The 21,838-nt window shown below is 40.0% G+C and overlaps 1 protein-coding gene across 4 annotated transcripts in view; it reads left to right on the forward strand.

The window, feature by feature from the left end:
* Positions 1-21,838, forward strand: part of NUBPL (NUBP iron-sulfur cluster assembly factor, mitochondrial) — an 88,121-nt gene that overhangs the window by 25,314 nt on the left and 40,969 nt on the right. Inside the window, exons 4-6 of one of the 4 annotated variants that reach the window (XM_048485062.1) lie at positions 709-799; positions 10,390-10,429; positions 10,519-10,609. The exons of 1 other annotated variant lie outside the window; for it this stretch is intronic. In XM_048485062.1, coding sequence (XP_048341019.1) covers positions 709-799; positions 10,390-10,429; positions 10,519-10,609 — 222 coding nt within the window. Of the gene's footprint in view, positions 1-708; positions 800-10,389; positions 10,430-10,518; positions 10,610-21,838 lie in introns of those variants that run through there. 2 more of the 4 variants (XM_048485066.1, XM_048485067.1) reach the window with 2 other exon arrangements.

Consider the following 21,838-nt stretch of genomic DNA (forward strand, 5'->3'; position numbering starts at 1 on the left):
GCCCTGACAGAAGAAGCAATGGTAGACCAATCCAGAGGGTGGGGCAATGCAATCTTTCTTTTTATCTTGAGCCCCGTTGATTTAATCTTGAGTACATTTGGGGCCTGCAGAGAAATGTGACTTCTAGCATTTCATGTTCTGTTGGCTTAGTTGTCGTCAGACTTTTGTTCTTTATATTTGCACATGAATACATTTGTGTGTCTGTATATACACACCACACATACAGTTTCTGGTGCTGTTTCATTAATTTGCCAAAATGGAGTCAAGTTCCCAAAAGCTTATGTCGCAATAAATTTCAAATACTAGAAATTCTTTATTTATTATTTGCCCTGTGATTTAAAAAAATAATAATATTCTTCTGTAGTTTAGAAACAGGAAGCCTGTTTGTTATTTTTATCTTATACCGGTTTATGTTCAAACTTAAGTGTTTGCCATATTGGGAATGATCCAACTGTGTTTGCAATTTGTTGCAGCTAACTGATCAGATAAGTGTGTCTTCTGCCTCAGTGAGGCCTGCCTTGAGCTTTGTGTGGACAATATTCTGGATGCTTATCTCTCTCCGGGTGTGCATGATTGAAATGCTTACTGGTACAAAACTCCATAATTCATGATTAATAAATAATCATAGTTAAGTGTATCTAAAGTTAACTTAGGTTGGTATATATAGTTTTACTGCTGCTTGGAGAATGATGTTATTTCCTTCCACAGACAAAACTTGTTGGTTTGCTGGATGCAGATGTATATGGGCCTTCCATTCCAAAAATGATGAATTTGAAAGGAAGTCCAGAAGTGTCATCAAGTAAGTTTTTAAATTTTCATTTAAAACATGGCAGTGATAGTTCTGAGCAAGGTTCATAGAATAATGGAGTTTACAAAAGGACAGGAAAGGTCATTTTGCTCAATTATAGAGGATGTGATACTGTGCATTGTGCAGAAAAACAAGAATGGAATGTCCAGTTTTGAATTCATGACCTTGTGCTTCTAACTTTTTAATGTTTTCCTTTGTAGTTTTTGTTTTTCTTCAATCGGGTTATTTTTTGTGAGCTGCTAGCCATTCTTTCAAATGGAAAGGCAGGTGATGAAAATAGTTACATAAAGGTGGAAATGGAGGGAACCACTTCATGGATTGTGGGGCAGTTCTTGCAGTAATTGGAAGAAGAATAGCCTGTTCTCTCTGGGGCTGCCAATCTCCAGGTGGTCCCTGGAGCTCTTCTAGAATTGCAGGTGTTTTTCAGATAACAGAGATGAGTTGCCTTGGAAAAAATGGCTGGTTTGGAGGGTGGACTCCATGGCATTATAGTACCCTGCTGAGGTCATCTTCCTCCACAAACCCTTCCCTCCCCAAGATCCATTCTCAAATCTATATGAATTTCTCAAACCTGGAGTTGGCAGTTCTAGTTTTTTTTCCCTGTACAGAAGCCTAAAGTGATTGTAACAGTTGCTGAAAGCAATGGACACAGTAAACTGATCTAAATCAAGGTGGTTTTAGTTGCCAAGAAGAAAAGGCTGATTTAAATAATTGATTTAATTTTTTTAAAATCCATTCATAATTTAGATTCGTATTAAATAAAACTGTATATTAAGTGGTTGCTATTGCCATAAATCGTATTGATTTAAAATTAGAGTCTCTATATAACTTCAAAGGGGTGCACTGTGAGTTTTATTGTTACTTTTGTAGAAAATACAGTTAGATACAGTTAGATGCATATTTTTAGGTAATTTTATTCTCGTGATTCCAAGTAGGGTTTCTTTGAGAATCAGCAGCCATGACAAATTATTGGAATCAGTGCCTGGTGGCTTTATCCTCACCATTCTTATCAGTTAAATCTCCTTCTGCAGCTTTTTACTGCTGTTGCCAGTGCCACCTCAGAGGGAAAAATAGCAATTGGTGCATGGTAATGACTGGTTAGATCACTGTTCTCCATGTGATGGAACATATCACATCTATTTCTGAGGTTGCTGTGGAATATGGATACTTAAATCCACAGATTAGGGTTATGAAGAGGCAAGACAGATACTTCTGAAAACCTGAACACAGGTGTTTTTCAGATGTTCTCCATCCTACGTGGTAGCTACTTATCTGTATGGAAGAAAAAGAGATGAAAGAACCAAAAACTTTAGCAGATTGTGTATATTCAGTGTTCTGTACAACATTTGGATTTTTTTAAAAAAGGAGCAATTGAGAATTCCTCAGGAATCAGTTCAGAGGACCAGCTAATTCAAAACACCAAGTTCTGGGTGAGGAGCAAGATCCCAATATGAGAAGATGCAATAAATCCAATTTTGGCATTTCCAGCAATGCTGCAATTATAGGAGATTTATGGAGAGCCGAGAGAGCTGAATTTGCTCAGCTTGCTAACTCACAATTTGCGCAGCTCAATTGTAGATTGTACAGATATCATCTTGCTAAACACCCACCATGCTCTATTCTCACATGATTTGTGGTAGGTTAGTCATTATTTACTTCCAGCACATTTTAGAAAAGCCCAACAGCAAGACTTTAAAAACCAAATATTCTCCAGTATTAGAAAAACCCTAAGCTCTGATGGAAGCAAACCCCATGACCACTCTCTGGAGAACTATGTGACCAGAAATGGAGTGGGTGTTTGCTTTGTGTCTTGGGGAAGTGCAACCCATCCCTTGTCAGTAGTCCATCTCCATGAAACTGCAGACCATGGTCCAAGAAGCCCAAATGTTCCTGGCTGCACCACCTATGAAGCCAGTTGTTCATCTTCACTATTCCTCTTTCCCTTCCTGGGCCGTGTCCTTCAACCAAGAATAGAGGTGAAATGACAGCCTGGGCATCCAGATCCTTCAGCTTCCTTCCCAGAGCCTCAACATCCCTAGTGATGTCCCGAAAGCTACTTCTTGCAGTGTCAAAAGAAGAAGAAGAAGAAGAGTTGGATTTATATCCCACCTTTCCCTCTTGTAAGGAGACTCAAAGGGGCTCACAACAAACACCCTGTGAGGTAGGTGGGGCTGAGAGAGCTCAGAAGGACTGTGACTAGCCCGAGGTCACCCAGCTGGCGTGTGTTGGAGTGCACAGGCTAATCTGAATTCCCCAGATATCACATAGTGCACAGTTCAACTGGCAGAGCGGGGAATTAAACCCGGTTCCTCCAGATTAGAGTACACCTGCTCTTAACCACTGTAACACTGCTGAGAAGGGAAAACGGTCAGTGGACTTGACAAGTCTTGTCAGCCTCTCTGTATCATCACAGATTTTTGCCCCAGGGAGACAGCGCACCTCTTGAAACAGCTTGTCAAACCTGCAAATCATTGCTTCTGTTCTGAGGAAGTTATCTGCAGGATGGCATGGAGAACTGCTGATGTGTGATGAGTGAAAAGCCCCACAGTGTATATGAGCAAGGCTTGATGAATGTTTGAACTATTGCTTGATTGCATACATACATACATTGGAGGTTGTGTGTGTATGGTATCAAGTCACAGCTGATGACTTGATACCACAGAGCGGATGTGTCCCTACCGTTCTAATGCTGTTGAAACTGTAGAGCATATTTTATACTTTTGTCCTAAACACGCTTATTATAGACCTGATTTTCCCAGTATATTACCTTCCTATTTAAGGGACTGTCTAACCATATATTGGGTACGCTTTCTGCTGGATAATCCGTCAGCGGAGATAATAGAGCTGGTAGCTGAATTTTTATCCATGGTTTTAACTAACTAATGGGGCACAAATATTCTGATATGTTATTTGGCCTGTATTTTTTGACGCCTAATAAACGTCTGATTGATTGATTGAAGTCAAAGCAATCCTATAGGGTTTTCAATGCAAAAAATGTTCTGAAGTGGTTTGGCATGGCCTGCCTCTGTGTGGACTAAGAGAGCTCTCAGCCTAAGATTACCCAGCAGGCTTTATGTGGAGGACTGGGGAATCAAACTCAGTACTCCAGATTAAAGTCTTCTGTTCTTAACCACTACAATATGCTGACTATCATTGATGGGTTAAGGCCTTTCAAAGTAATAGAAGTAACACCTGTAGCTTTAAGACATGAATGACCTCTGAGATAACGGTGGGCATTTTGGGATTTGCTAGTAAACCTCAACAGTATTGCCAGTCTTGAAGCCTTGGTCTGACAGTAAAAGGTGGGGAAGGGGCAGGGGCATTATTTTCCTCACAGTTTTGTCTTTACTAATAAAAGCAATCTTTCATAAACGGGCATATTATTTGGAGAGATTATATTTTCAGTAAATTCAGATACAGTTTAAAATAAATTAGTTTAACAAAAGTAATTTTGTCTTAAACTTTAAAAAATTAAAACAGATTTCTATTTGTTTTCATTATTGTTTTGGAGTGCCCTTAAGACTATTTCTTTCAGTTGGTCAATAGCAGGGGTCCCCAAACTACAGCCCGGGGGGCAAATGTGGCCCCCTGAAGGCATTTATCCGGCCCACCAGGCATGGTGGCGATGGCTCCATTCATGTGCAGTGGGGGCTCGAGGGAGAGGAGGAACCGGCCACAACGGCTGTTGATTGCAATTACATGATGGCACCCCCAAATCTCCATGAATTTTCTGACCCAGAGTTGGAAACCTTACACGTGGCAACTCCTGCTCCGCCCTTCCCTCTTGGCTACTCCATGTGTTGCTCTCAGGCTTTCTGTTCCGCCTCACTCCCATTGGCATCAGCCAGGCTGGTGAATCGCTCGCTGGCTGCTAGGGAGGAAGATACCTAATCCTGGGTTAGATGGAATGCTTCATTGGGAAAGTTCTGCTTTTTTTTTTTTTACGGGGGAAGGTATTCCACAGCCTCCCCAACAATATTTGGAGACCACCCTGTACTTGACATACTTTGGTCACTGTTCTAAAAATAGACCATGACAGAAAGGCTGAAAGGTGAAATCAAACATTTTACAATCATTTGTGCATAGGAATTTGTTCATAGTTTTTTTTAGTCCGGCCCTCCAACAGTCTGAGGGACAGTGTACTGGCCCCCTGTTTAAAAAGTTTGGGGACCCCTGGTCAATAGTATGGAGTCTCATTTTGCCCTCCCCAAATCATGTGAGAAAATTGAGCCTTTAGCTGTTGTTTGTTGAAGAAACAATTACTAGAACTGTCTGTTTAGATGTGAGCATAAAGCTGGTTTGTTCAAACTGAACAGCAAAAGCAGTAATTGTCCCCAATGTAGCTGCTCCAGTATAGACTAGTACTGAATTTCTTCTTTGAAGCTAAATAGATCTACTGTCTCATTAAATATAATCATTCAGAAAAAAACTGCTATCTAAATGACTACATTTTCTAATTGCTATTTTTTTGCATACGTATTGCTTTAAATGCATCATATTGCTTTATTTTCAGTCACAAAAAAGTGACAACTTTATGACTACAAAGTTTTTAAATTATAGAAAATGGAGCCAAAAACTCAAGGCACAACCAATGAAACAGAACATAGAAATCCACACAGCGTTGGGCAAAGGCTTGTATCCAAGGCAGATTAGGATGCAGTGACTGGTGCTCTTCCTTTAAATTTTATCTGAGAGATTAAGAGGAAGATTTAGATGCTTAGCAAGTATGTGTATCTGTCACCGCTCAGGCTGTTTGCATCACACCACACAAAGGTTTCATTTTTTCTTGTTTCTTCCTGGAAGAATGGCAAATTTGCTATCCTACAAAGGTATATGATCACCAACAAATAACTGGATGTGCAAACCCCTGTGTCCAGATACAAAAATGGGCACAACTGAGTGGGCAGGGCCTGCATGGCCCAGGGTTATACCTGTAAGCAGCTTTCCCAAATGATCATTCCACTTCGTGGCTTGGGAATCCTAAAACAGTGTGTACACAGGAAAACTTTGGAGCAACATTAAGAAATGAGAGGCAATTCTTGGTAATAAAATCAAGGTTACAAAAAAGGGTTAGAGAAAGGCAAGAAAGAGACAAATTTAAAAATGCAATTCAATCACAGAAGTCCCTCATATGAGCAGTTGTTTACAGATGTGTCTCTCACACAGCTAGTCCAGTAGAGCCATTTGTGTGTAGTTGTAAGTGTGGTGTGCCCAAAGAGGAATGAGAAGAAGGCACCCAAAGCGGCTTACATTGTTTTCCCTTCCTCTGTTTTCTCTTCACAATAGCAATTCTATGAAGTAGGTCAGGCTGATAATGCATGCTTCGATAGAATAATGAAGATTTGAACATGGTTCTCCCAGATCCCTATCTGTGACATTAAGAGGTAAAGGGCAGTTTAGGGATATAACTGAAGACAAGTCTAAAAAATCACAGGTTTAACATCTAAATTTGCATCCTTTCTTGATAATGTGATTATGGTAAAAGGTTAGAAACTGTCTCTGATCAGTTACTTTGAGAGCTCTGCTAACTGTGACAAGAGAAGATCCTACCTTTGTTGTTTAATTCAGGAGGGTTGCTTGGTTGATCTATCTAGAGATAGGTTGTTTTGGAGATGTGTGAAGTTAGCTAGAATGTCTGTTAATTTCTCTCAAGTACTGGTCATCTTGTTAGTTCAGGTACTGAGTGTTCTCATGGAGTCACAAGACAAGTCTTTTGGTAGAGGGAGTTATACAGTGGTTACTTCACTGAGAGCATTTTATTTCATTTTGGCTGTAGTAAGGTGGAATCTTGCTACACCTGGGATTGTAGTGTGCTGGGATAACATCTGGCATCAAACTGGATGGGTCCAGGAATGTGACATAGTTCTTTTTTTTTTTTTTGGTGCTCACCTGATGCCAGGCTAACACAATAGGGTGGTGGGTGATGGGAGGCCTATCGGAAAACCCCAGGTACTCAGCCAGAGTCCTGAAGAAGAATAAAAGGGGGGAAAAAACCACAATTCCCTTCAGCCCTTCAGTTAAAGCCACTAACTGTTGCAGATGAGTGATAATGAAAGGGACAGTGACCCTTGCTACTTGGAGAAGTGAGGCAGTAACTTTACTTTGCATTACTTAATTAAAATTTATATTCTGCCCTATTCTGAAAAAATTGGCTCAGGGCAGCAAACAACAATAACACAACATAATGTTATTGTTATGGGCTCTCACCTTTCTTCACTAACATAGATACTTTTGTGTCCCTTGCTTTTAGCTGGCTGGGTGACCATCTCTGAGCTCTGTTAGTTAATCAAGAGTTTTTTGGACACTATCTCCTAGTAGTAAGCTTTTATTGAGGATATACCTAAAACCATTAAAGAACTAATATTCTTCTGACAGAGGGCTATCAGATACTACATTATACCAAACCATAATGATAGACTCATTTACAGTAAGTGGATCGTTAGCTTACAGCAGTACAGAATTTTATGAGATGGGCAGATATTATTGTGGAATATAAAACATGGCTGGAATAAGAATGTATCTAGAGTACATAGATCCACACATGAGTGGTTTTCAGAAACAGCATAGTAATTGGTCACGAAATTCAAAGTAGTGCAAGAATCTGAACAAACTGTCACTAGCACTGAAAATGGGATGAAATATATTTTGCTTAGTTTTAATAATTGTCCTAGAAAAAGAAGCCACAGTGTTTAAACATGATGAGGCTGAGTGGAATGCTTATGTGAATAAACAAAAAAAAATTAGCTAATTTTGCTAAGATGCATAAAGTTTTACCTAACTAAATAAGAAACGAGAAAATATTTAGGATGGTTGCCTTAAAGAAATTACTAGAACTGAATTTTTGTTCTAAAATAAGTAAGAAATAATGGGTTGAATCCCACAGAAAATTTCTGCTGACAGAATGGGGTTTAATTTTTTGCCAATCCCCCCCTTTTTTGTAAACCTCCTCGTACTCTTTCATCTTATTCCTTGTGGGTGGGGGGAGTCATCCTCTAAGAGTGGGGTTTTGGAAGGTATTTTAGTCTGTAACAGAGGAAAGGAAGTCCAGCTCTATGAACAGAAATCTATTCTGTCAGCAGAGATTTACTATGGGATCCAAGTGAAACCTTTTCAGTTGTTTATACTACACAAAAATCCACTACATTTGTCAGTGCTTTGCTTTAGGCACATTTCTATAAATCCCAGAATTTATTGCTGATTTAGTAGCTTCAGTGATTTGTAGTCAGGATTGTTTCTAAGAGCTGAATTTGCTAGATTGAAGACAGCTCCATTTTTCTACAGGCTTTGCAAGATCACAATTAATTTGCAAGTTAAATTCAGAATTCTGGTACAGTTGATATATTTGAGCTACTGAATAGCTGAGATCTAAGTACTGCAAGTCTGATCTGTTATTTGCTTCAGCATTTCATTCATTATAAGGAGTAGGGCTGATTTGTCCTGGGGATTTTTTGATTTCATTCTGGGTATCTGAAGGGATCTTTTGATGGGTTACAAGAAGACATAAATTGACTGGAAATGTTCCTGTACAAGATATTTTACAACTAGATTGATATTTTTGTGGCCATATGGACAAAGAAAAGACAATGCATTGGAATTCAGCAGTGTCTTTAGTTATTTTTTCCATGGTAGCTACTGCTGTGAAGCGCAGACAATTTCTGGTAACTCTGCAGAGTTTTCCCAGCAAGAGACAACTAGAGGTGATTTGCCATTACCTGGTGCTGTGTAGCGGCCCATCCAAGTACATACCAGTCCTAAACCTGCTTATCTTCCAAGATTTAATGAGATCAGGCTTGCCTGGGTCATCTAAGTCAGGACATCCCGCTTCCCCCAGACTAGCTATTTAACAAGTGATGGAGGATAAAAGTAGGTGAAATTATGCTGATATAAAGGTAGTTGGTTCAGTTACCAGTTATTCTGATTTAATCCACCAACTTCCCTAGTTAATTGATTGGCTTATCCAATCAGAAACTTCAGGTTGTGACACAGAGCTGAACACGTTAGCCTGAAGAAACCTATACCATGAACAGTTTTTAAATCTTTGTAAATGTGTCTGCCTCCAAGTCTTTTACAGAAGAGTGGGGTATAAAAATAGTAAGTAAATAAATATGATTATGTTTGACTTGGAACATTTGTAACAATTCTTTATGAGCAAGGGAATCAGGCAATATATGTTTCACACTCTATTAAATAAATTATTGTAAAAAATACTGTCTTTACCATGATTTAAATATATATTTTATTATTTGTGGTAGAGAATCTTTTGCGCTTCACTAGAAATCATACCTGATTACCACATTTGTTTGAAAAAAGGTAGTGTAGGTTTCTTGTTAATTTCCTTCTGCTTGTATTATGTTACCTAAATTACCCAAACCTATGTTACCTAAATATCTGTTACTATTTCTGTATTATTATGTAATACAACTATATACTACAGTACTCCACTTTGATAGTGTTATGCAAATGATTTCATTAACATTGGCAGCAAGAGTCTTTTGTGTCTTTCCTGATGAGACATCGTGAAGAAGTGAGGAGGTGTATAGTAATAATTTGAGTGATGATAAATCTGAGTGAACATTTCAGCTCTACAAAAAGCTTGTGTTCATGATGCCATGGATTCCTAAGCTTCTTTGTGAGCTTGGAACAACTACTTATCTGCTACAGTCTGATTTTTAAGTGGATATGGGGGAGTATCTGCTCAGTACCTCTAGACTGAAATATAATTTTGGAATGGAGAAATGAATAGCTGTAATAATGAATTGTCATAAAACGCACTTGCCATTTCCTGCCTGTCTTTTGAACATTCAGTTGTTGCAGCAGTTTGGATCTGAATTGGTGCAGGGGGAGACACTGCAGTCTTCGGTGCCATCCCCTCCAGTGTGCTGTGGGCCACTAGAGCAGGAGGAACAATATAGGAAGCAATGTGGGACACTCCTTCCCTTCCTTCATAAATGGAAACCAATTCTGTCCAAAGACTGGCTGCACCAGTTGAATGGTGCCTTAGTATCCTAACCATTGTATGGTGTTTGGCAGGTTAGTGGTGATACAAAAACTGTGCAAAAAGTTATTTACACCTCCAGACTACAGAGAGCAGTTCTGCAGGAGAAAATGGATGCTTTGGGGTGTGGACTCTGTGGCATTGTACCCACTGAGGTCCCTGTCAGTATAAGAAGGTACATTTGCATAACTGAAACCATACAGTTTATCATTATTGAATGTAATTGTTAGGGTGATTGAGCGTCTGGCAAATTGTAATCAAGCTAATTTCATTTTCCTGTCTAATTGCTCTGCTTGAAGCAGGCAAGCAGGTCTTTCTGGTGTCTCTAGGGGCTCTTCCCCACAAGACAAACTGGTTTCTCTGTACATTTGAGGTCTCAACCATGGTTTATTTAGTTATTTAACCAGGATTGAACATTATTATCTGCATTGAGCTTAGGCTTTGTACAGAATTGACAAGAATTCGTGCTCTTCTGATAGCTGGCTTGAATTTCTAAACATTATCACAAGCAGTTCAGATGTTTTAAATGTGTATGGACATGAAATAACTGCTGATTTTAAAATATTTGTTAATATTTCCATTGTAGAGAATTTAATGAAACCTCTGATCAATTATGGAATTGCATGGTGAGCAAACTGATCTGTTTTACGCACTTTGTTTATTACTTTGATCATGTTGGAAAGTTGAAAAATATACGTTTGCTTTACCTCCGTAGTATGTCTATAGGTTTCTTGGTAGAAGAAACTGCACCCATTGTCTGGAGAGGCCTCATGGTGATGTCAGCCATAGAGAAACTACTGAGGCAGGTAAGGGGTTGTCGAACTACATGTTTTGTTTTTTACAAAGATAGGCTGTGGAGAAACAAGTGGTTTTTTTAATCTGCCACATCTTTTTATCTCAACTCTCTTCATGAATCTCTGTGCATTTGTACACAATGCTCTCTAATTTTATCCTCACAGTATTCCTGTGGGGCAAGTTAAGAGTGACAAGTCTGAGTTCGAATTTATGCCATGTTTCAAATATGGCACCCAGTTCTCTGGCTCCCACAAAACACTAACTTATTAAAGAATGACAGCAGTACTGAAACTATAACATGAACTTTTGATTGCAACAGTGGAATTTACTTTTGTTAACAATATCTGTACCCTTAAACTGCTCAACTGGATGTTACAGTAGAGCCCTGTGCCATCTATTCTCTACTGACATCTGAAAACAGATGATTTAACTTCATTATGCAGCAGTTTTTCCCACCATGATTAGTGATTAATGGAGTGATAAACAGGGAGACTATGTGCTGATATCACAACACACTTTGCTAGACGTTGCAGAAATGGTGATGTGAAATTGCTGTGGCTATGCCTTCTAGTCTTATTTTGTTTCAGATGCCTAAAACTAAGAATCCAGGCATTTGCTTTTTGTATGTGTATATGCATTGTTAGTTTTTAGTTTTACACGGTCTTTTATTTTTGGAATGAGTGTAAGGAATCATAAGATTTGTGTGGTTGCTCCCATCACATGCAGCAAATAAATGAAATGCTTCTATTGCAAACTGTAGTTTGTTTCAGCATTTAAATTCCACACTGTGGCATGTTCTACCTGCCTTTCAAACCAGTAATCAGCAATGGTTTGGAATAAAGTCCTGGAAATGGAAAGATGTGTGTGTGTATGTGTGTGTGTTCCAAAGACATTTTTCAGTTTTTCCAATGGAAAACTCTGAAAGAACTCCTAGGAAATGTTAACTTTTTGGAATGAGTGAAATAATGAAAATGTGTAGTATGAAGATTTTTATGGAAGTTGATTTTCAGTGTTCATATGGAAAAAGGTGATCCTTAATGTATGTTAGTCTCAGGTTAAATAAGGGCTTCAGGAGTCAATATCAGCATCTTGAATTGAGCATTGAAACAAATTGGAAGCCAGAGTAGATAAAAGAAGACTGAAGTGATATGATCCCTATGGCCCACTCAGGCTAACACTCTGGCTGTAACATTCTGTACTAAATGTAGCTAACATTCTGTACTAACTGAGGGTTTGCACAATTGGGAGGGAATGGCAGTTTTTGTTAGTTCTGTCTCCTGCCCCAGACCTCTGATTTCCCACACATTCTGTTCTTTGGGATACCCTATCTCCAATGAACAGCAGTTTGGACTGCAGAAGGAGGGGGACGTAATAAAATTTCACTGCACTGGTAAAAACTCTTCTGTTAGTAGAAAATTTTGGTGAATCCAAGTTGATGGTTGTCACTATAAGTGCAGCACGCTAGAATTATTTGTAAATATAATACTGAGCATACTCTTTGGTTTTTTATAATATTTATGGTAGAATGTATATGTTAAGTAGTTTTATTAAATTGGTTCTTAGTGTGCTTGGGGCTCAGAAGGCTGTTATGTGTTGTATGCTTACGAGATCACTATATCTCTAACACATAAAATAGCATGTTGGTGATATTAGCATCTGCTTCTGTAGCAAACTAGGCCCTGGGAGAGCAAGGAATATATCTTTTTCTCTGTCTGTCTTTTCTTTTTTTTCTTCAGTAGTTGTACTATTGGTTTAGTCAATGGAATTCCCAAGTGGGAAACATATGGCAGTTTCTCTTGTGCACGTTGCTTATAGTATGTACTGAGTTGGTTGTAACCTAGCAACTAAAAATTCAATTCTACTTCAGCAGCTGAGAAAAAATGTAGTCCCTTGACACAGGTGCCATTAATGTTTTTCCCTAACAATGGAATTTCACCTGTGACTGTATAAAGCTTTTAACAAGGGCATGTCCCCAGTCAGGCATCTTACTTTTGTGTATGAAGTAGGTGCCCCTTAATCCTTCAGGAAAAAAGAAATATGCAAATCTCAATAAAGACAAAGGGAGATCTGTTGTTAAGGTAGCTTTGATAGGTGACTAGCAAAGTGTGCAACTTCAAGTAAGTGTGTTGAAGGCATTATAGATCTTATTGCTAGGGTTAGCCATTGCTGACAAATTGTACAGTTGTTAATATTATGAGCAAGTGTCAGATCTCCTGGAACACATGCTTGAATCCCTACAATGTGAAATATTGTATCTTTCCAGTGTTGGAGATTTTATTGAATTGTTTCTGAATATATACTGAGTCTTTATACAAGGCAGCATAAGTTAAGTTACTGTTCAGAAATTCACAAATCCAGTCTTAAGCAGAATTCCACACTTCTGAGCTCATTGACTTCATTCTGTTTGCAAGAGTAACTGGGAAGGATTGCACTGTTAGAACCTTATTGTTTTAATTATATTGTGGGTATGGGTATATTGAATGTGCGAATGTCATTAATATATATGTATTTATGCCTATGTCTGTATGTGTGCATTATACACGCTCACGTATACATATACATGCACATTCATGTATATATATGTATATAAATTGTATTTCACTATGTACTTTTTGTTTACAGATCACTGACAAAATAGTTCGTTTTTTCAATTTTCTTGCTTCGTATAGTGAGCCTGTATTACCTTCTTAATCTTGCTTTATGATATAATATATTGAATTCCAGGGGCTCCTAGACATTGAGGCAAGAATATAAACTATTAAATAAAGATCTCTAGATAATTAACTTGATCAGATCTAATATTCCTAATTCATTTTATTGCATCCAAGAGCAGAGATTCATAGACTTCTACATCAAAAACAGGCACTATTGTAAAATGGCCTTTACCATCAGTTTCAGGATATAAAATCTACTCCATCATGGGTTTGTTGTGTCACACCATTAGCTACATGATAGTGTTTCTTTGTGTAAAATTTAACAGAAATAGATGCTGCAGATATTCAAGGTACAGTGTGGCAATGAACTGTTGCCTGTTATAATTAAAACATAAACAATTTACATTCTTCTTAGATTTTAAGATTTTAATTCTTTTCCCTGATCCGGATGGCTCAGAATATCCTGATCTAGTTAGATCTTAGAAGCTAAGCAGTGTTGGCCTCATCAGTGTTTGGAATGGGAGACTACTGAGAAACCCCAGGGTGGCTACACAGTGGCCAATTACGCAGAGGCTGATTACGGCATGCTGACAACTGAGCCCTGATACGGCAAACTCGCTTGTACCAACGTACAAGGAAGTTGCGGGGAGCAGAAGTGGCACATGGCAAGACTGTGAGCCTCCTGCTTTTGCTTTCGGCTTTCCCCACGGAAAACTAGAGCACTTCAGGCATGCACTTGATGCCATGGTGGGGCAGAGAGGAAGTAAGCTCCCCGTCCGAAATTGACCAGTGGCAAACTACTTCTGAACGTCTCTTCCCTTGAAAGCTTAATGGGGTCACCATACATCAGGTGAACCACCAGCTGAGTCTTCTACTTTAGAAAAGCAAGTCTCGATTAAATGTAGATTGTGTTTTCGAACGAATGCTGCAGTACGATACACATTAATGGGATATTCCCATTGAATTGTTTCACAGTCTATAGGAATAAGAGGCTTTCCATTCAGGTCTAGTTTATGGGACATTTGTTACCTCCATGTAGGAGATTGGAAGCAGAGATTGGCACCACATGTAGAACATAAGAACAAGCCAGTTGGATCAGACCAGAGTTCATCTAGTCCAGCACTCTGCTACTCGCAGTGGCCCACCAGGTGCCTTTGGGAGCTCACATGCAGGATATGAAATCAATGGCCTTCTGCTGCTGCTGTTGCTCCCGAGCATCTGGTCTGCTAGGGAATTTGCAATCTCAGATCAAGGAGGATCAAGATTGGTAGCCATAGATCGACTTCTCCTCCATAAATCTGTCCAAGCCCTTTTAAAGCTATCCAGGTTAGTGGCCATCACTACCTCCTGTGGCAGCATATTCCAAACACCAATCACGTGTTGCGTGAAAAAATGTTTCCTTTTATTAGTCCTAATTCTTCCCCCCAGCATTTTCAATGTTTATGCCCCCTGATTCTAGTATTGTGAGAAAGAGAGAAAAATTTCTCTCTGTCAGTATTTTCTACCCCATGCATAATTTTATAGACTTCAATCATATCCCCCTTCAGACGTCTCCTCTCCAAACTAAAGAGTCCCAAACGCTGCAGCCTCTCCTCATAAGGAAGGTGATCCAATCCCTCAATCATCCTTGTTGCCCTTTTCTGCACTTTTTCTATCTCTTCGATATCCTTTTTGAGATGTGGCGACCAGAACTGAACATAGTACTCCAAGCGCAGTCACACCACTGCTTTATATAAAGGCATGACAATCTTTGCAGTTTTATTATCAATTCCTTTCCTAATTATCCCCAGCATAGAGTTTGCCTTTTTCACAGCTGCCATGCATTGAGTTGACATTCCCATGGAACTGTCAACTAAGACGCCCAAATCCCTTTCCTGGTCTGTGACTGATAGCTCTGACCCTTGTAGTGTGTATGTGAAGTTTGGATTTTTTGCCCCTATGTGCATCACTTTACATTTTGCTACATTGAACTGCATTTGCCATTTCTTAGCCCGCTCGCCTAATTTATCAAGGTCTGCTTGGAGCTCTTCTCAATCCTTTGTGGTTCTCACCACCCTACATAATTTGGTATCATCCGCAAACTTGGCCACCACGCTACCCACCCCTACTTCCAGGTCATTTATAGGGTGGGTAGTGTGGTGGCCAAGTTTGCGGATGTACTTTCTTATCTCTGAAGTGGCTGCCACTTAAATATTTTCATCAACATATTGGTGGCGTACACTAATCAGGATTGTCAATCGTAGACTGTAGTCATCTCGAGCCTCTTTATTTAGGAGAGAGTGTATTTTAGTAAATAAATCGCCATCACGGACACGCTCCGCATACAACTTGACCGAGGTGGATCGGCGCTGCTGGTATTATTGGACCTTACCGCAGCGTTTGATATGGTCGACCACGACCTTTTGGCCCACCGCCTGGCCGCTTCCGGGGTGCGGGGCACTGTCCTTCAGTGGATTGTCTCGTTCCTCCGGGACCGGAGTCAGCAAGTGTGGTGTGGGGACCAAGCCTCCCAGAGGTGCCCACTTCAGTGTGGTGTGCCTCAGGGGGCATTGCTCTCCCCGCTATTGTTTAACATCTATATGCGACCACTTGCTCAGTTGGTGCGGAGCTTTGGGCTGATCTGTCATCAGTATGCTGATGACACTCAGCTCATTCTGCTGATGGAGGGGGGGACAGTTGCCGCCCCTGCAGCTCTACAGCATTGTTTGGAGGCGGTTGCTGGATGGTTGCAACAGAGCAGGTTAAAACTGAATCCATCGAAGACGGAGATCCTTTGGCTGGGCCGCCGGGGGGAGGCGGGGAATTTTCAGCCGCCGGAGTGGGAGGGGGCTTCATTGGCACCAGCCTCCTCCGTCCGCAGCCTGGGGGTCCACCTGGATTCGTCTCTTTCAATGGAGACCCAGGTGGCCCATATAACCCGGGTTGCGTTTTTCCATCTTCGACAGGCCCGGCGGTTGGCCCCCTTCCTCTCCCAGGCAGACCTCGCCACTGTGATCCATGCAACGGTCACCTCTAGGCTAGACTATTGTAACTCGCTCTACGCGGGCCTTCCCTTACGTCTGATCCGGAAGTTGAAACTGGTGCAACATGCAGCGGCGCGTGTGCTCACAGGTGGTGCCTTTAGAGAACACATTCAACCTGCGTTGCGCCGCTTGCACTGGCTTCCGGTTGAGTTCCGAATCATTCATAAGGTGTGGGTACTCACCTTTAAGGCCTTACGCGGTCTGGGACCTTCGTACCTTCGGGACCGTCTTACCCCATATGTCCCTCTGCGGCCTCTGCGTTCGGCAGAGGCCAACTTGCTGGTTGTCCCTAGCCCCTCGATGATGCGGTTGGCCTCTACCCGGGCCAGGGCCTTTACAGCCCTGGCCCCTGCCTGGTGGAACACTTTACCACCAGCTATCCGGGCCCTGCGGGATCTTGGAGAGTTCCGCAGGGCCTGTAAGACCGAATTGTTCCACCGGGCGTTTGGAGGGGCCGACCGCTGAAGTGCGCCCTCCCCCCCCTCCTCCCCTCCTTTCGCTCTGGGCCCTTAATTTTGTGGAGGCCCTCAGCTTTTTGGGTCTGCTTCCAGGGTGGGTGTATTACGTTTTATGAAATTTGTCGGATGCCGCTGTAATTTTATTTAATTCGCTGTTTTAACTGGGATTTTAATGTTATTTCTGTTATGATTATGTTGTTCACCGCCCAGAGCCCTTCGGGGGAGGGGCGGTATATAAAATTGATTATAAATAAATAAATAAATAAAAATAAATACGTCTCTCTGTATTCACCATATTTTAAACCATCTGTGACTAGCAGTGGCCTGCTTTCATAGAGTAACTGTGTTTAGAACAGAAGGCAATAGGGATGTATTTGCTAAGTTAAAGGTACATGTAGTAAATATTAGATTCAATATTTCAATGGTCAGACCAGATGTGACTGTACTGTAGAGTACAGTTTTCTGTTTCTGTGGTATGTGAATGCTATAATTGCTTGGATATTTAAATTCAACAAGAGCAATGTTTGGCACTTATATAGACTTTTTATTCAGATTGCATAGAATAGCAGATTACATATATACTATGATGTATCTGTGTCTGCTGTGCTGTGAAACAAAAAAAAATGTAAAGTGTTCTAGATGGAATGGTAATGTGTCCTGATTTAATTTAGGTTATGTTTTTATCTTATACCACAGGAGTAGAATGATGACTTCTCCCTTCCAGTATGCTTGAAATAACAGATATATTCAACATAGACATTTCAGATTTGGGTGATAATGCCTCACTTTCTTTTTTTCTGAGAATTTTTATTTATTTTACACATCTGAATAACACATACATAAAAAGATAAAGAAAATATCCGATCTAGACCCCCCTCCCCCTATAATTGTAATACTAAATGAAAAGACAGAAAAAGGAAAAATACATCTACGCAAATACCTACACATATATATGGTGACTTCAAGCTACCTCACTAAGGAACTAAGCATAATTCCAACTCCATGCTTATAATTAATATCTACATTTATTATTATTATTATTATTATTTATTTAATTTGTATACCGCCCGATCCCCGAAGGGCTCCGGGCGGTGAACAACATTCACTACAACATCAACAGGAGCGGTCGTACAAATATAAACACATAGGCTCCATCCCATAAAATAGCTTAAAACTCATAAAACAGCAAAAAACCATAATACATAATAAAAGGCATCCGACCCCAATTTAAAACCTACCCCCATGGGGGGGATGGCAGGACCCCTCAATATGAGGGGACCCTGATGTAACTGCCCTAGGGGCAGGGCAGTAAGGGGGCACCATGTCAGCAGCTGGACACTCCAAAGGCCCGGTGGAACAACACAGTCTTACAGGCCCTGCGGAACTCACCCAGGTCCCGCAGGGCCCGGACAGCTGGAGGAAGGGTGTTCCACCAGGCCGGGGCCAGTGCCGTAAAGGTCCTGGCCCGCGTGGAGGCCAGCCGCATCATAGAGGGGCCGGGGGCCACCAGTAAGTTGGCCTCTGCAGAGCGCAGAGGCCGAGTTGGGACATATCCACTTTTATCCACTTTTGTTCCTTCTTATAAAGTTGTCTCAATGCAATACACTGTTCTCATTTAAGCCTCGAATCCTGCCGTTGTTTCTCTGTTTGAATATGTTTTCAATAAGTAGTCCGCAAAGGATTTTCAGTCTTTCAGAAATTATCCGTATTCTTGTCTCTAATTCAGTCTTGCCATCTCTGCATAATCTGTGGTTTTCAGGATCCAGTCTTGTTTCTTTTGAATTTTGTTGTCCCTCTGTTTGTATGCATATAGAATCCTTGCTGCTGTTGTCATATACATAAAAAGTGTTCTATATTGGTCAGGAATACTTTCCCCCATGATAATGCCTTTCAATTTATGGATGATGTCTGGTGCCATCACATTAGCAGTTGCTAAGTTAACAATATGTGACTGATACAAACATGCAGTTGCTAATGGGAGCTCTGACTCATTAAAAACAGAAGTGCCAGAATTTTCACTCCAGTTTTCATTATATCAAAACTTGATAATAAGTAAAGTGCATTGGCATTAAATTGTAGAAACTTTTTTTTAATTTTATGCAGTATTTAACTTGCTACCAGGATCTTTCAGTCAAAAAATTTCACATTATTCCTCCTAAATGTGCTTAGCAAGTGAAAATTATTGCAATAAACAAGAAAGCAAAAGACATTAATGTGTCACACAATATTTAGGGAGTAGTTTTATCTTCTCATTTCTCAAGCTCAAAGGCTTATTGAGATATATGAGGAAATTTAGTCTGCCATATTGGGGTGTGGGTGATACCTAAATTTATTTTTTTTGTTGCTGAGAATGCATTGCACTTTTCAGTAAATTGCTTGTATATAAAATAATATTGAATTCAGTTGCTGGCATATATCCTCATATGAAATTTGAGCAGTTTAAGGATGTTTTACCAGTTTTTAAATCATTTCTATTTCTACTATTTCTACTTCTATGTTGTTGAATCAGGACTGACCTGATGGTTAGATATTACCATAGCCTGGAAATTGATAGTATACATGGTCTGCCAGTCTATACTTTGATACCAGTGTCATTTTAATTAATGTGAAATTAAGATTAGTAAGTCATAATGGTTCTAAGAGTGGAGAAGGCCCCTGGTGCTACTTTTACATTAAAAGGGCAGGTGGTGAGAAAATGTTATTCTTAGCCCACACCAGCCACCTATAGTACAGTCCTGAGCAACTCAGTGGATTTAGAAGGATGTAATTGGTAAAGGGGGAAGGTATATTTTAACCTTCATATAGCAGTTTTTATTTCAGGTACTTCATATAGCAGTTTCCTTCCATGTTTTAGCCTCGTCACTCTGGTTCCAGGAAATCTATTTCTCCTGCACTTCTTTGTCTTCTAGATGTGATCTGTCTCCATTCATTTTTCCTGGGGCCATGGTCCAGTTGGAGTATTTACCAACCCAAACATGTTTAATCATTGTGGTCATTTGGAAGTTCTTTCAGTTGAGCCCACTTGCTTCACTAGGCAGCTTCCTGGCATTCTGTGGGATAGTCTCATTGGAGTGTGTGTGCCCAACCAGTTCCTTCTGCACATTTCTTCCCTTCCTGCACATTTTTTCTTGTTCCCAATTCTGAATCTTATCACTAAGTACATTCTGTTGCAGTAAGCAGATCTGCTGCATGTCAGGACACCTGGCAGCAGAGAACTGGGTGGCCAGCAATCCTTTTGACTTATGTAATGTGCTCTTGGGGTAACATTCAGCCCCCAATCTCATGCATTACTGTGAAGAGTATATTTGGACAGAAAGTTGAGCAGTTCCTCAAGAAGCAGCTGTGCCACGATAATTAGAAAGCAAATTGTATAATACATTGGAATAGAGGGTTATATCCTACTGTTCTGTTCAGCTGAGTGTGCTGTTCTTCCAGTGAAAGATAGAAATGACTCAGTTAGGACAGCAGCATGGTGTGATGTAACCCAGAGTTTTGAAAAGCCAATACATATATTTATACATACAGATTCTCTGGAATAGCCTTGGGGATATGCAGCATTAGATTCTTTGTTTTAATTTCTTAATGCTATTTTGTCCATAGAATTGGAGGAATTATTTGGTGAGAGCTCTTTGCTGTCCTAATCTCTTTGGTCACAAAATGGAAGGGGAACATTCCATTTGGTCACAAAATGGAAGGGGAACTGAAAATTCACCAGGCCTGGACAGACAGTAGATTTATCACTTGCAGACCAAAAGGTCATAAATATGCAATGATTTCATGAAATGCTGATAGCCTCTGCAAAGATTTAGAAACGTTGCCCATTGGAAATGAGCCTAGGGTAGGAGAAAATCAGGGTTAAGTTAAATGTGGGTTGTTAGAGAGTTGCTTTGCCAATAGGGAAAAGGGTAAGTTGGCCTCCAGGTATGAAATTTTCTATCAATTGTAAAGCGTTGCTATTTGCCCAGACCCTTTTTGTGATAAATATTGCTCTGAGATAGACACTGTTCGGCAGTCTGTGGTGATGCTTGACTGGAGCACTGCAAGTGTTTCTCGTAATAAAATAAAAGTTATATGTCGTTTGTAAAACTTTGCTTCAAAAATACAATTAGCAGTTTCTGTTTATGCTTACTCTTCAGGTAATACATATTGCAGACTGTGTTCTCACAGAGTGTTCTAAAATACAGCTATCTCCATTATACTTTCTGTTATGAATACCTAAAATTTTGATTAGTAATTTGTCACTCATGTAAAGTGATTGATTAAAGCACTTTATAAAGAAGCAGTAATGATGTTTCTGAATTGGTTGGGGAAAATACTTAGAGCCATATAGCAGTTAATTACACTGCTCTAACCATAAATGTCAAGAAAAATCTTTTTTTTTAAAAAAATGAATGTTTTTCTTAAGTGCAATTAAATTTTCAGCATTGGAAAATGTTTCACAACACTGTGTGCTCTGAAGTAGTGAATATTTTAGCATTTCCACACCCACAGTGGCTAACATATGGTGCATGTTACAGGTACAGTTTTGTAACCAACACTCACTCACTTGTTTGTTTACAGAAGGGAATTCCTTTTAGTTCAGTGTTGTGTTAATCTGAGCTAATTTATTCCTACTCAAAGAAGTATTTGCATATAGACACATTTCTTAGAACTGATCCAGAATGCAAGGACTGATAGGCCTCCTATGATCTGGCAGAACGTTGTTTATATATAGGACTTGCATGTAGATTATTTCAGGGGAAAAAACTAATCTTTCAGGTAAAATTAGATAACCACATGTTCCACACACAGAAAGGCAATACAGATGACTGGTTTCAGGTTTTCTACCATGTAGCTTGCTTGGTCATCTGTGTTGTTACAAATGTGCTGTATATTTTTCTGCCATGCATTCCTGAATCTTTTTTTTTAATCCAATAACCTGGTGGTCTTGGACAATATAAATCTCATTGATATTTCCCCCTCATTCCACTCTCACGTTGAAGCCATTTCAGAATTATGCCAAAATCAGCATCAGTTAGCAAAAAATCTAGGAAGCAGAAGAAGCACTAGAAGCTATCACTGACAGAATCCAGAACTCTCTCAAAGTGGGGCCACCAGCATGCAAT

This window comes from Sphaerodactylus townsendi, linkage group LG02 (genome assembly GCF_021028975.2).
Source record: "Sphaerodactylus townsendi isolate TG3544 linkage group LG02, MPM_Stown_v2.3, whole genome shotgun sequence".
Lineage (NCBI taxonomy): Eukaryota > Metazoa > Chordata > Lepidosauria > Squamata > Sphaerodactylidae > Sphaerodactylus > Sphaerodactylus townsendi.